This window comes from Myotis yumanensis, unplaced genomic scaffold, assembly GCF_028538775.1.
Source record: "Myotis yumanensis isolate MYYU_CA2020_CCGP unplaced genomic scaffold, mMyoYum1.0.hap1 SCAF_16, whole genome shotgun sequence".
Classification (NCBI taxonomy): domain Eukaryota; kingdom Metazoa; phylum Chordata; class Mammalia; order Chiroptera; family Vespertilionidae; genus Myotis; species Myotis yumanensis.
Window position 1 is genome coordinate 32,035,466 of NW_027223767.1, and position 16,276 is coordinate 32,051,741.

The following is a 16,276-nucleotide window of genomic DNA, read 5'->3' on the forward strand; positions in this document are numbered from 1 at the left end:
ATACTTTGTAGAAAGCAGTAATTCTGTACAGTAAAAGTTCCAAATGAGCTGAGAACTTTGTTCAGAATGTTCTCCTTTGCCTGGTAACTAACCATGGACACATACAGTTTAGCAGGGATCAGTAATATTTTTCCAAAGGTTAGCTGTTCTTCAATGAACCCAGCAAATGTTTTCAATCCATTTACTATCTGAGAAAATAAATGTAGTCACAGACTCAATGTATGTTATGACTTACAGACATAGGTATCTTAATAACTTCAAATAACTGCTGAAAAATACTTACAGAATTCATCATAGCAAGCTGGGATGGATAAGCTTTACAAGGAAAGCTAATCTTCACCCCACCAATGGTATATTCAGACCACGCTGAAGACATACTTTCTTGTTTACTTCAGATTCCTAACTGCAACACAAATGAAAATCAATCTTGAAACAATGCCATTCAAAGAAAACCAGATACCCAACACTAAGACAGAAGTCTGGAAATAAAAAACAAATGGAAGTGAGATCATTTCCTGGCCTTATAAATCACCGCACTTGAGAGCACATCTTGGAATCTACCACACCTGGCTGTGTATCCCTACTTTGCCAAAGCTGTGGGCCAGGAGTTAGGAAATAAAGGTTCTAGATCAGGCTGTGACAACTCACACATGTACCTTGATCATGTCTCTTCATCTCTCGCCCGTGGTCGGCAAACTGCGGCCCGAAAGCCACATGCGGCTCTTTGGCCCCTTGAGTGTGGCTCTTCCTAAGCCTTAGGAGTACCCTAATTAAGTTAATAACAATGTACCTACCTATATAGTTTAAGTTTAAAAAATCTGGCTCTCAAAAGAAATTTCAATCGTTGTCCTGTTGATATTTGGTTCTGCTGACGGATGAGTTTGCCGACCACTGCTCTAGACCAGTGGTTCTCAACCTTGGCTGCACATTAGAATCACCTGGGAATCTTTTTAAAATCCTGATTTCTGGGCCTCATCCTCCGGAAATTCTGTTTCTGTGTTACTAATGTTGTGGCCCCACCCCATAACAACGAAACAGAATTTCCGGAGGATGAGGCCCAGAAATCAGGATTGTAAAAAGATTCCCAGGTGATTCTAATGTGCAGCCAAGGTTGAGAACCACTGCTCTAGGCTAAAATCCTTACAGGTAACAATGCTTCATGTAAAAATGGTTGTAAGGAGAAAAACTCCTTGGCATATAGCAGGTGCGCAAGAATTCTTACTTCAAGGACAGTACGGTGGAATGGAAAGGCGTGGGCTCTGGAGTCGGGCAAGCTTAAGTTTGAATTTCCCTGTGTGAATCGCTTAAGGTCTCAGAGCCTGTGAAATGGACGTATTATCTATCTGATAGGATTTCATGCAAATTAACCAAGCACAGAGGAAGTGACTGGCTTTAATCCCCGCCTCTCCGAAACCACTCCTTCTTAACCTAGGACCCACAGGTGTCATTCGGAGACTCATCTCGCCACAGTGCATGCCCAAGTTTCTGTGCACAGCTGCATTTTCTCAAGAGAAAGTCCATAGGGTTCTCTTTCCCAGAAACATATCCTAAGGAAGTAACTGAAAAGACAGGGGGAAATGACATACACTGTTATCAAGTGATAAATTATTTGCAACAGGGGGGGAGGGGGAGGTAAATTCAATCTAGGGATGGAGGGATGGTTAGGACAGCAGTTCCATAGATTGGAGCCAATAATAACCTTAGCCACTGCTAATGTGTTCCCAGAGAAGTTAAGGGGGCATATATATATATATATACATATATACATACATATATATATGTGTGTGTGTATATATATATAGTGCGTGTGTGTATTTAATCGTCATTCAAGGATTTTTTTCCCACTGATTTTTATAGAGTGGAAGGGAGAGGGAGAAACAGAGGAAACACCCATGTGAGAAAGACACAGGGATTGGCTGCCTCCCGCATTGCCCCCGACCAGGGCGGGGCGCCTGCAACCGCAGTATGAGCCCTGGACCGGAATCGAACCCGGGACCCTTCAGGGCGCAGGCCGACGCTCTATCCACGGCGCCGAAACGGCCAGGGCAGCCCACCCCTATTCTAACCTCATAGTCTGTGACTCTATCGCTGCGGCTCTGAGAATGAAATCTGGTGGAACCTACCCCCTTGTCCTGAAACCAACCACTCAACGCTGGCCTAGTTACTCGGCTATTACCAAGAAACCAACCCATCCCCCCGCCCCAATTGTGGCCACGAGCTTCTCAAAACGGGGCAGCGTCCCCTACATAAGGGGTGGGGGGAGGAGGGTCTGCCTGCCGCTGTCGTCCCCTGCTGCCAAGTTACCGCGGGGCCCCGGGCCGGTAACAGGCCTTTGCTCTAAAAGGTGAGGGCAGGCTCCCTCCTCCCAGGTTGGCTTCCGCCCACGGCCTTCTCCCGGAGGCGCAGGTGACCCCCCACCCCCGACGCCGCGGAGCCCGCCGGGCGGCTGGGCGGCGGCAGAAGGCGCCCTCCGTCAGGTGAAAGCGCTCTCCCCGCGGGTGGCCGACTTGCCTGGTCTGAGGAAAACCGAAGCAACGCTGCCTGGGCTCCGACTCCCAGGACAACAGGACACGATGTCGGCGAGCAAACGCAGCGGAGCCCTGGCGCCGAGGGACGGCCACGAGCCTCTCGCCCCCTCGCAGGCTGCTGCCCCCCGCCTGGTCGCGGGCCCGCACCGCCTGACTCTTCCTCTCCTCCGGCCCTCACCAGTCCCCTCCACCGCTCTCCCCGACGAATTCCCGCCTCCCTCCCCCTCGACTCCCGGCAACCAATCGCCGGGACGAGCTCAGACGAACCAATCACACGCCAAGACTAGAAATCAAGCAACCAATCCCGGCGCGAGACACGGGAATTCTGCGCCCAATGGGAGCCTCGCAATGTCCGTAGACCCGAGGTAATTGGCGGCACCGGAAGACGGACTGGGGAAAAGCGAAAGACTCCGTGCAAATCCCAGGGATTCAAAGTGGGGGCAGCTCCGTTTGACTTTTTTGCAACCGGTGGTTGAACCCGTGTGTCAGTTTCTTGGGAAACTCGAAGTGTTATTCTTCAGGTCTGTAGCTAAACGGAGAGGACACCCCTTTGAGCCTTGCCCACCTCTCCTCTCAGCGTTCTTCCATGCCGCTGGATTCGAAATTCCGAGCTTTAATATAATAGAGTGCCCAGGGGATGGAAAAGAATGAAGCTGGAATTGCAAGACAGCCAGGCTACAAATTTTTTAAATATCTTTTAAGTAACTGCTCCAGGATAACTACTCTGATTCTTCGCCCCTAAATTTCTAAAGCGCTCAACAGACTCTAACCTTGTGTTGCCATTTGATGTATGTGGCACAACTGAAATAGATTCACCTGTGCTCTGAAGCCACACAGTCCTAGATTCCAATTCCTTGAACTGTTCCTTTCAGATTAACAGTAGTGAAATGAAACAAAAAAATACAACTTCATTTGACAAAGATGAATGTTTATAGACCAATATTCAAAATAGCTGCACACATCTGTTTTCACTTGAATAAAAAAAATCACATTTTGACAAATTTTATAACCTTAACTTAAAATACATGAATATTAGCATTTACTAATATATTTACACACTTTATTTACATCATCAACAAATCTGATGAAAAACAGCATGTTATTTTTTTAACAGCAGGTTTTGACCAGTCTTTGAAAAATTATCCAAGAATGTGCACTGCATTGAGTTAGAAAACATATTTCAACCTTTTCTGAATTCCTAGAGGTTGGTTACCTACTCACAAAATAGTCCAAAGCCTCAGGAGCAGGAGTATTTAATTTTAAAAGACTACAAAACAGCCTTGTTTAAAAATATGAAAATTCTAATGGTATTTTTAAATGCTTTTATTTTTCACAAAAATTACTTAATTGAACATTAAGCATCTACCATCTATAATACTGTACACTTCATGATTTGAAACAGCTACAGATTAGTTCTCATTTAATACCCTTATGAGGTAGGGCCAGTAGTAATCCCATTTTACAAGGAGGAAAATGAAATGTGTCTATTTGCTAGTAAAAAGGCTGAAGTTTAATTTCTTAAAAACCACGCTTTCTTATTAGCCTGCCTAATTTCCTTTATAAGTGAAGGGTCTGTTTCAAGTAGGGGCAAGAGAAGGGGATGATATCTGTCATTCAGTATATCTCAGAAAGCAAAGAGAAGTACCTTCTACATTGGATACTTAAGAAAATAAAATGAGGATTATGGATTACCTGAATGAATCTACCTAATGATCAATGGAAGTTACTAACAGAGGACTGCAAAATCCTTCAGCAACATGGCATTTTCCGTTTGTTTGTTTTTCTTATTTTTCCTGAGGTCCAAACATTATATACATTTTCTTAGTCAAAGATATTATTATGATGTGAATTATAATCCTAATGACAAACCAAGAGCTCTTTAATGCAATGGGTTGTATTACTCTAAAACTTAAATAGGTACCAATGTATTTCTGACCATTAGATAAGTTAGTTAAGCATTATAAAAATAAATTTTAAAAAAACTAAATGAGACCTTCCTTTCAGGTTCTTCTCTGCACAAAGACATTTCTGTATACACTTTTAAACCAGTATCTTAAAATCCCAAATTATTCAAGTATCTATTTAAACATATGGCTTTCCATATTAGTAAAAAATTGAAGCAAACATGTAAAAATCTTAAAATCCTCACCTGTAATTCCATGAAAATCATTTACAAAAAGCTATTTGCCCTTTTTTAAGCCTTCTCAATACCATTTCTTGAGAACTGGAATTTGATCTTGCATTACTATTACTTGCATTGCAAGTTAGAGAGATTTCTATTTTGGGTATTTAAATTCCTAATTTTTCCTGAATTCTCCTTTTTCTCCCTCTCATCGTTGCATAATTGTCACACTGTGTTACTAACTCACAGCTAAAATAAACACTTGGACTACCCACAAACTCATTTTTATAAGAAATTAAAGGCATGGCAGTTTTTTTCCACTTCAATAGCTAAATACAAAGACAAATTCACTTTCCAGTAATAAGTTGTTTAAATGTGCCCCCAAGTGGGAAAAAAAAAAGGCTCAGCTACTACAATATAAACATACCAGCAAAGTAGATCCAAAGAACTGCCAATCAAATACAAGCAAGCATAATTCTCAAGAGAGTTCTAAATTGTATTCATGTTGAATTGAACCATTTTACTGATTGAAGGCGGTACTGTTCCCATTCAGTTTAGAGTTGTTATAAGATACAGATTCATATTGGGCATATGCAGCAACCATCTTCATTTTTTTTAAGTTTTTTTTAAATTCCACTAACACTCATGTTTATTATTTCAATTATTGTGCTTTCAATACAATGACAGAGCTGTACATCAGGATCCATGCTTCCAGTGTCCCTGGATCCATTTTTGTAAGATGAAACTTTACAGATTCCAGACCATACACTTGGTTTCTCCTTTATTTGTTGAAGACCTAAAAACATATGGAAAAATTTTAATTAAGGCAAGAATCTAAAAAGGATTTTGTCTGTTTGAGATATTAAAACAGGTCTGAAAATAAGTTACTACTTACGTGTAATAATTGGATCAATGTCTCTTGTCTGAGTGGCAACATCAGAGGCACAGACTTGCCCTATTTGGATCAGCAAAGACATAATATCCTCATATAGTGGAGGAAATGCTCGACAAAAAGAGACCAAACTTGGCAGAGTTGGCATGAAAAAAGCATATCGCTTAGCCTGTGTTAAAACTGTTGGAAAGAATGAAACAATTTTTGTCTTTACAGGTATAAATTTAACATACATGGCCTATACAATATACAAGTACCATGTCTGTGCTGAGGATACTGTTTTCTAAGACATGGCCAGCCCCTGCCTTTAGGGAGCTCACAATCCAGTAGGCAGCCATCATCCAACATATAAATTCTTATGCCCCAGCACTGTGATAAGTGCATCACATGTATTATTTCATGTAATTCTCATAATTTTATGAGTGAGAAAAGTACTATACTGATACCTATTTTTATATGAGAAAATTTGTAAATATAGTTTAGCCCTGGCTGGTAGCTCAATTGTTGGAACATCATCCCGATACATCAAGGTTGAGGGTTCAAATCCCTGGTCAGGGCACATACAATAATCAATCAATGCATATATAAGTGGGACAACAAACTGATGTTCTTTTCTCTTTCTCTCGCTCCCTAAAAATCAATTAAAACATATACACACACACACACACACAAAATATATATATAGTTTAATACATTTGTTCAAGGCCACATAGCCAGTTAGTGGTAGAGTTGGGATTCAACTTGGGCTTTAAGCTCTTAACCACTACAAATAATTATAACAAGAGGTGAATACATGGAAAGAAAAATGAGCAGGGTATTATGGGATCACTGAAAAGGAATATAAAATTAACTAAGCCATTATTTTACAAAATTAAATTATAGTTCATATCTTTTAAAGTAGTTTATTTTCATACTATTTTACTCTAGGAACCAAAAGGTGGTTAAAATGTTAGGGTATGTTTTAGAACTTAAGAAAACAATTAATTTATGTATCTTATTTATACATAGGACTATGTTTTTCTGGAACTCTACGCATTTGTAATAATTGTAATTTGTTTTCTATTGATATAATTATATTCAGAAAGTATATTTGATTTCCATTTACAAAGTGTGGGAAGCTTATTATTTATTATAAATCTATACAGAGTCATTCACAAAATGAACGATACAGTTTGCCTACCTATTCATCTCTACACTATAAATCACATTTGTAATAGAAAAATTTTCAGAAGATGGCTTAAATTAAACCTATTAGTGACACAGAAAACAGTGTCACTAAATTCAGAAAAACTATGTAGTTCTCTCTATTAGAAGTTTTCTCACTGATGTTGGTTGGCTACACACCTGTCAGCAAAGTTCCCATGACATTGACAGCTAAGCGAGCCACACTGAGTGACTTTGGTAATGCATACTGGATACACAAATGAGAAAGCAACTGGATAGCAAATATCTGCAATACAAAATCCAAATATTACATGTTTCTGAAGAATGTCTTTACGTGTTAAAAATTATTAAATGTTTTACATAACTAGCAAGACTAGCGAGAGATCAAAATTTATCTAAAGCTCTAAATGCTCATTACCTGTTTTTCAAGTTCTGGCTGTGCAATAAGCTCAGGTATGAAATCCAGACAGATGTGCATAGATGGAATACCTGCGACCGTCAGAGGCAAAAGTTCACATGGATAGCCCTATCCCAACAAGAAAGAAGGGAAAAGATATAAAGAAAATAAAGATATAGATCAAATACAGATAAAAATATAAAGGAAGGTTTCACTTCCTTTATGTAAAAGTTGCTGTATCTATCCTGGCATTTCACCTTTCTGATGCACTAGAATAAATTATCTAAACACTTTAACAGGCTGAAATAAAATCTAAAAAATACGATTTTTCTCCATATTGAAGAGGAACATGATTATTTATCTCCCATTTCTAAATGATGCCTATTAATTTAGTATTCAAACCCTCCATCCCCCCCAAAAAAGTTCAACCATAAAGCAACATTCTTTGAAAACAGACCTGAAAGTGAACAAGCTTAGCAATGTTGGGATCCGCAATGTACATTTGGTGCAAGAGACAACAGATAAGGCACTGAACTTCTCGAAGGTTACAAAGCAAATTGTCTTCTCCTTCCTCCATTCCCTTATTTGGAGTGCTGGTAGTAATAACACTTTGAACATTCCTTAGCAAGCTGTCTGGATTGACACCCTTTGCTTTCTCCTCTTCAGTAGGTAAGCAAATCTCCAAGAGAATCTGGACAGCTGCACTATCCTACAAGCCAATAAAACAGTGAATTTAAGGAGTTTCTGAGAAGTTTATTTGAAACAAATCTGATTTTGTTTTCACATGAACAGAAGTTAAAATTATAACAAAGGTACTTCTAGGGGAAAAGTAAGCAACCTATAGAGCAATGGCTCTCAACTTTTTTAGGGTTATAAACCCTTTTAAGAATCTGAAGAAAACTATACATCATCTCCCTATAAAAATGAACATGTATAAATAAACATATAGCATTAATTCAGGCTGGTCACATATCCTATAGACTCCAGTTTAAGAATATCTACTAGAAGAGTTTTCTGATTCAGTGACATCCAAAACAGACCATAGGCAAAAAAATTACTTCTATCAAAATGTCCTTTCTGCCCAGCCAGCCTGGCTCAGTGGTTGAGCATCGACCCATGAACTAGGGAGGACATGGTTTGATTCCCCGTCAGGGCACATGCCCAGGTTACAGGCTCGATCCCCAGTAGGGGGCGTGCAGGAGGCAGCCGATCAATGATTCTCTCTCATCATTGATGTTTCTGTCTCTCCTTCTCCTTCCTCTCTCTGAAATCAATAAAAGTATTTTTTTAAATGTCCTTTCCTTCCTCATAAATTCCTACTTCTCCCAGTATTACCCTATCCTGTATTACCCTCTTTTTCTCACCTGGCTACCAGCTAATTAATTCCTCTAAAGATGGTGGTTAATAATTAATGCTTAAAAGTCACTTCCCAAAGCTTTTTTCCCTTTTAATTTGAAGATGGGCTTTTTAAAGCCTTGGTTTTGCAAGGAAAAATTCTACCTTACCATCCATTCCACCTGTGCAATTCAATGTTGCTCAGTCTACAGGCTGGAGTGTCATCATTTCATAGAATAGTAGTTCCTTACAGGGTGCTTTCCTTAACACCCCTACATGTAAAGGAAAGCTATAATCACTCTCATCTCACAGGAAGGAGTTAAAAAAAAATTAATGTACAACATGCATCTCTAAAAGACAGACATTGTCTGAATAAAACAATTCCTTCATCTCATTAAAAACTGGATTATAAAGTAAGGTTAGGCTTACATTAGAATCACTTATAAAGTAAGGTTAGCTTTGCTTTATAATCATAATTCTTGGGTTGTGGGGTTCTTTGTTTGGGGTTGTTATGTTTTGTTTTGTTCATATTTGTTCTTTGGAGCCAGACTGCCCAGGCTTGGATCCTAGCTCTGCCACTTACTAGATGTGTAACTTTGAGCAAGTCACTTAACCTCTCTGGGTCTCATTCTCCTTTAAAAATGGAGATGATAATACTCCATACCTTGTAAGTTGGTTGTGAAGATTAAATAAGTTAATATACATAGAGAACTTAGAATAGCACCCAGTATATAGTAAGCATTATATAAATAGTAGCTATTAAGATTCTCAATGCCTTATTGGAAACTGAGGGCCAGATTTATTTTCAAACTCAGAATTATTTTTACTGAAATATTATATAATGCCACCAGCAGAGACTAGGGTAGCACATTATAATCAAACATATTTATATTTCTGCAGCAAACATACCAATATTCACCTTAAGTGGAATAAAGGCCATAAATAGTTTCTGCATCAATTCAGGTCAAGTTTGTCAAAAATGACGTCATATCAGGTCAGGTTTTTCTGCCAATTGACTAACCCAAAAAAAAACCCTCAGTTTCCATAGCCTTTTGGATATCTGTATTACAGATAAGGGATTGTGGAACTATATTATTTCTCCTATTACCAATGAAAAGATTTCAGAAAATATATTTTAAACTAAGAAAATATTTCTACTTTGCAGACCTCAAATTTCTTCACATTTAATCATCTCACATCTCCTTTACTATTCAAAATGACTAAAGGCTTCAGTAAAATTCTACATTGTTACAAAGTTTTTCTAAATATAAAATTGAACTGCTTCTGTTATAGTACTTAACACTGCTCGACATTTTATGATATGCAGAGGTGGGCAAAAGTAGGTTTATAGTTCTTCATATGGAAAATAATATAATCCTATATAATAAAAGGCTAATATGCAAATTATTCCCTTGACCAGATGTTCGACTGGGAGTTCAACCAGGAGTTTGACCAGGAAGCGGTGCCAGCCAGCCAACCGCCCACGGCCCATGCCCCCAGCCAGCCCCACCCCCAACTGGCTCCCCCATCCCGATTGGGGGTGTGGCCGGCCGGCCAACCGCTCACAGCCAAGGTGGGTGTGAGCAGAGGCCCAATGGCCCCGCCAATTGCCCCGCAGACAGTGACCAGCAGCGGCAGCAGAGGGGGGCAGGGCCGCTGTCCGGCCCCCAGGCACTAGGGAGCTGGGTGGGGGGCCCAGACCTGATTATTCGCCCCGCAGGCAGGATGGTGGAGCAGGTGAGGGGGCAGCACCAGGCCAAGGCGAGGTGCCAGGCGGGACTGCAGGGCTGCGGGGCTGCAAAGCTGGAGGAGCAAGCTGGGGCCCGATCCCCGCAGGCCACCCCGAGGGACCCCACCAGTGCATGAATTTGTGCACTGGGCCTCTAGTAAATAATAACACAAGAATAAACTGTGTTTCACAGACACCTATAAACCTACTTTTGCCCTACTCTGCATATGTACGATCTATTTCTTGTTCTGTTTGTCTCCAACATTAAATTTTTTCCATTTAATTTTTTTTTAAATATGTTTTTATTGATTTCAGTGAGGAAAGGAGAGGGAGAGATTAAGAAACATCAATGATGAAAGAGAATCATTGATCAGTTGCCTCCTGTATGCCCCCTACTGGGGATCGAGCCTGCAACCCAAGCACGTGTCCTTGACTGGAATCGAACCTGGGACCCTTCAGTCTGCAGGCCAACGTTCTATACATTGAGCCAAACCGGCTAGGGCCACCGTTTGATTTTAAGAAGCAGAAGTTTTATATTTTGTTAAAATGTAAATCTGATTTAAATGGTTGTTATGTTAGTATCATGAAGCCCTGGCCGAGTGTCTTAGTTGGTTGGAGCATCGTCCTATACACCAAAAAAGGTTGTGGGTTCAATTTACAGTCAGGGGATATATCTAAGTTGCAGGTATGTTCAACCCCCAGTCAGGGTGAGAACAGGAGGCAACCAATCGATATTTTTCACATCGATGTTTCTCTCTCTCTCTTCGCATTCTCTCTCTCTCTCACCCTTCCTTCCTCCCGAATCTTTGGGTGAGGATAAAAAAAATTAGTATCATAGTAGTTCTGATTTTAGTAATACAGTCCATCTGATATTTAGAAGTAAAGGTAACACCATTATATTATATTCTGTAAAAAAAGGAATGCACAATATGTCACCTTTGTACAGAGAAAGCATAATATGCCTTCTACTTAACTAATTATATTAATAGTGCAGCACTTGCCCTTTTTTACTAAATTTTACTTTATTACCTGAGCAGCCAGTAATGCATTTTTCAATTCTTCTCTAGTAACTTCTGGGCCATCAGTTTGTCCAACTAAACCTAACGTATTATTCTGGGAAGACCTATCCTGCTCTGCTGTTTCCTTCAGATGAGCACTAAGGTAAGCTTTGGATGCAAGAAGATATCCATTCAACATGTGCAGAGTAATATCCATCAGTGGGGGGCATCTATATACAGAAAGAAGAAAAATACATGAGAAAGAATATAAATGTATAAATTAGCCAGAACATGACCAATTAGTTTAACTTGAACAGTACCTGAAAACAGTAGAAAAGTAACACTTTTCCCACTGAAATATTCATTCTCAAAATAGAAGTTCAATATGTCTTATTTCTCTATATTTTAAGATTCTATGAGTATTTATTTCCTCTTACCAGCTATAATGTATTATGTATGCCCTAGAGAAAAGACATTCTATTTTGCAGAAAATGGCACTACCAGTAAATCTTTTTGATCTGATCATGCAAAGCAGCTGTCTTCAAGGAGAAATATTCTATTATTGATAAGATGAAGGAGAAATATTCTATTATTGATAAGATGAAGCAGAATATTTACTCTTTCCACTCCTAACTCTTGCTTGTTTGGAGCAAGACAACTCTGTATTCCAAGAGTGCTTTATCCACTTGACCTGGAAAAAATATTTACTGAGCCTTCGTTTCCTCACCTATAAAATAAGTACAGTTATTCATTCCTCGAATAACTGAATTAAACGTAAAAAAGGAAACAAAAAAGATAAATTGGTAATGACTAAAATTTTTAAACTGAGCTCTTAGAAAACCCTAAAATGCCATTTCTCAGTCTATCACAGAGCAAACTAGCATGTGTGCATAAACAGCATTATAGCTTTGTTTACAACTGTGGCACACTGGAAAAGCTTAAATGTCCATAAATACCAGTATGTCAATGGTTTTGTGAAATGTCTACATTTTTTATAGTAACTATGCATGTATTTACAGTGGAAAAAAATATGTCAATGGTTAAATAAACTATAGCAATGTTTCCCAAAATTGAAAATTAAGAATCACCTGGAGTATGCATTTTAAAAAAAAAAATTCCAAACTCTCCTCCAGACATTTTGTATGTTTCTAGAGGACAGGCCTGGTAATCTATATATGGAATACTATGTAACAGTTAAAACAAATTAGGTAGAACTATGCATACTAATATGGGAAATGTTGAGCACAGTAAGTTTTTTTTAAAAGAACAAAGTAATTCCCAAAGTATACTACTACTACTATTTTTTAAAATTACCCAAAACAAAAAAGTAAATACTTCTATTTATAAATTAGTAAATACATAGAAAGTAAAGCTACCTACACACCATTCTGACATCAAAGTTTCCTCTAGAGATGGAACTGGGATTGATCAAAGAGGACAAAGGAATTTTGCTTTAGCAATGACAGCATGGTAGAGATAACAGAGAACAAGACTTTTCAACTGAAGAATCTTTTTCTTGTGAAACTTCTTGTTTATTCACTTATTAACATGTATTATGAAAACTTCCATATATACAAAATAGAGAAAATATTATAATGAACCTCCAAGAACTCATCACTAGCTTCAACAGTTATCTACACAGGGCTAGTCTGATTTCATCTATATCTCCATCCACTTTCCCATCACCAACACTGAGTTAGTGCAAAGCAAATCCTAAATATCATGAATTTTTATATGTGTGTATCTTTTCATATTGTTTGACTTTATTAAAATACATGTGAATGACCACTTGTTAAAAAATAAATTTTTAAAAATGAACAAAATTAAAAGACAAAACCATAGAATAAGGGGAAAAACAGCAATATATATATACACAAAGAGCTAATATCCTTTATAAAGAGCTCTTTAAATTAAAAAAAAAAGATAAGCAATCCAATATAAAGGTAGGCTAAAATATAAAGAAGATACATTAAAATATTCAATCTAAAATATAAATTGAAATGGGAATCCATTTTTCACCTATAAAATTGAGAAATATATAAAACAGTTTAGGAAAGTGTATAATATCAAAAGGAAAGTGTATAATATCAAACACAGTTATGGGAATGTAAACTGGTTCAGCATTTCTGGATGACAATTAAAATTGGAATCAAAAGTCCTAAAAATGAGTGTGTTATTTTTGCCCCAATAATCCCATTTTTAGAAATCTATTCTGCCCTGGCCAGTGTTGCTAAGTGGTTAGAGTGTTGCCTCTCTTCCCACCCCTCCAACCCCCACAGCTAAGTGTGGTGGGTTCAATTCCCGGTCAAGGGCATGTACCTAGGTTGCCGATTTGCTCCCCACCCCCCATCAGGGTGTGTAGGGGAAGCAACCAGTCAATGTTCTTTTCTCTCACATCAATGTTTCTTTCTCTTTCTCTCTTCCCTCTCCCTCCCTCCCTTCAAGTCTCTCTGAAAAGCAATGGGAAAAATACCTTCAGGTGAGGATTAACAACAAAAAAATTTTTTTTTAAAAAGAATATATTCTGAGGAAATACTCAGTACATAGAACAGTCACCACAGCACTATTGATAACAAAATATAGAAATAAACAAAATATCCAATAATAAGAGACTAAGCTAAGCATATCTATGTGGATATCATGTGGCCAATTAATATAAGAATATCTATTAAAATGAGAAAAGGTTCAGAAGTGAAGTAAAAAATCCAGGCTACAAAAACATTACATACATATGATGGCATAATTTAACAACTTCCTGAACAACTGGAGGCACTTCAGGTGAAAAGTTACCTACTTAGGTAGATTTTTAACACTGATAAATTGTTTTAGAAGTGGCTCTTTTCTAGAAGTATTATTACTAGAGGTCCGGTGCACGAAATTCATGCATGGTGGGGTCCCTAGGCCTGGCCACGATTAGGGCCAATTGGGGCCTTCTGGCTGCCAGCCAGGGCCTTCCTTTGTTCCGTGCCGCCCCCTGGTGGTCAGCACACACCATAGCGAGTGATCGAACTCCTGGTCTCCCAAACTCCTGAGGGGACACTTTGCATATTAGCCTTTTATATATATATTGTTTTCCTTTTATTAGATATTTAATGTCACTTATACTACTAGTATTTATTCTTCTGATTCTTATCTTCTATGAGACCCTGAGCTTGCCAAATTATATTTGGCTGATTTTGCAGGTTTTGTCACTTCAAGAATATCATCCCCAGGTTTGAGGGCAGATGAGTCTATACAGTATATTATAATTAGTCTTTACTCGTTTCTTTAAACCACCTAGCACAAAGCTTCCCTTCTTAAATTACCACCTAAATGACCTCATTAGCCTATTACTCAAGGCTCCCCTCACCATAGTATGATCCTAATCTAATATTCCAATTCTAAAATTGTTCTTAAAAACTCACCCTTCCACACTAGCCCTTTTTATTCTTGCTTCTACACTTTTGTTTATACTATTCTTTTGCCCACAATATCTTCTCTGACCCCCTAACGACCACCATTATAGTGTTCATCTAAATCAGCGGTTCTCAACCTGTGGGTCGCGACCCCTTTGGCAGTCAAACAACTTTCACAGAGGTCGCCTAAGACCATCCTGCATATCAGATATTTACATTACGATTCATAACAGTAGCAACATTACAGTTATGAAGTAGCAACAAAAATAATTTTATGGGTGGGTCACAACATGAGGAACTGTATTTAAAGGGCCAGAAGGTTGAGAACCACTGATCTAAATCCTATTTTTATCCTTTAAAATACTACTCAGGTCTGACTTCCTCCTCATCTTTCCTGAACTTTTAACCGCATTCACTTACTATACCATTAACCTACCTGTGACCATATTATTTAACTTTCCATTTATTTGTCTTATGCAGGTGATAATCACTTTGAAGGCAGCCCCTCAACTTATATATCTTTGATATTATTTAGCAAATAGAAATTCAAACATTAATGATGTGAATTAATTAATTATGCCCCTTGAAGTGAAGCCACTTCAAAGCAATTAAGTTTGGCAATTGGCAAGGAAATATAGACAAATATGGTCTCAGTGAAGCTAACATCACAAGTGAGGATGCCAAAAAGATCACAGTTGTAATGCATGTAATTGTTCACAATAAATCAATTTCTTTAAAAGCCTTTTCAACAATGCTAGCAGAAATGGTATTATTCTTTACTGGTCTTGTTCTGAGAGAAAGAACAGCCATTATTGAGGGTTGCCAACACAAGAAGGACATTTCTTTAAGGCTAGATTTATTAATCACATATTAAATATTAAACTGACTATATAGTTCATCAACATAGACAACTTAAAAAAAAACCCACCTCACAGATCATACTACAAGAACCAGTTACTACAAGAACCTTAGATATAAGTTTAAATTGAATTTCTTTGACTCTCCAAAGTAAAACTCTATAATAAAAATGAAATTCAAATGACACATACCTGTGTACCCTATGATCACATCTTAGAACAATGAGAGGATCTATCATCAGGTCATTCTGAGTATACTTTTGTTGTCGAACAAACTTTATTGAAGGTTGAAGTGCATTGACTGTCATTACCCACAGCCTGATGAGAAAATAATCACATGTTCAAAAACAATTATGTTATGATTAAAACATGTAGCCATCTAGTCCTTTCTATCTTAAAAAGATATATCAGGGGAAGAAATAGAAAACTGGTGTGAATGAACTTTGAAAATTAAAAACTATAGAAATGTAATCTATTGTTATGTCTCTAAAACAACTGAAGTTAAAACACTAAACACAAAGTAGTTTCAAAATTCTTCACCAGTGTAATGGACTAATCATGGCATTTAAAATAAAAATCTGAATTAAATCCTCAGTAATACCATACTTGCTATGACTATGTAAGTAATTGAGCCTGTCTGAACTGTTTCCTCATCTATAAAACAGTAATATAATACCTATAAACGAAATCTTACCAAAGTTTGCACTTTCAAACTGTATTTGGCCCCACAAATTAAGTCACTGTTCTATATTTATCATCATAAAATTTTAATGTGAGGTGCCACTTTGAGATGAGACATCAATAGACTATAAACATAGTTATTAACCTGACTGCACATCAGAATTATTGAATGACATAT

General features: G+C 38.0%; 2 protein-coding genes across 4 annotated transcripts in view; both read right to left on the bottom strand.

Annotated features, from left to right (window-relative positions):
* The window catches only part of BRIP1 (BRCA1 interacting DNA helicase 1), a 111,962-nt gene extending 111,586 nt beyond the window's left edge, over window positions 1–376 (bottom strand). The window contains exon 1 of the mRNA XM_070393325.1: window positions 284–376. Within this exon, the coding sequence (XP_070249426.1) occupies window positions 284–376 (93 nt within the window). The remainder of the gene's footprint in view (window positions 1–283) is intronic.
* A 3,069-nt stretch (window positions 377–3,445) lies between these two features.
* INTS2 (integrator complex subunit 2) overlaps window positions 3,446–16,276 on the bottom strand; it is a 39,574-nt gene continuing 26,743 nt past the window's right edge. For 2 of the 3 annotated variants that reach the window (XM_070393494.1, XM_070393495.1), the window contains exons 19-25: window positions 15,610–15,735; window positions 11,197–11,395; window positions 7,561–7,812; window positions 7,125–7,232; window positions 6,887–6,992; window positions 5,546–5,722; window positions 3,446–5,446 (exon numbers count right to left, since the gene is read on the bottom strand). In XM_070393494.1, coding sequence (XP_070249595.1) covers window positions 5,277–5,446; window positions 5,546–5,722; window positions 6,887–6,992; window positions 7,125–7,232; window positions 7,561–7,812; window positions 11,197–11,395; window positions 15,610–15,735 — 1,138 coding nt within the window. In that variant the 3' untranslated portion in view covers window positions 3,446–5,276. Of the gene's footprint in view, window positions 5,447–5,545; window positions 5,723–6,886; window positions 6,993–7,124; window positions 7,233–7,560; window positions 7,813–11,196; window positions 11,396–15,609; window positions 15,736–16,276 lie in introns of those variants that run through there. The other variant, XM_070393496.1, reaches the window with a different exon arrangement.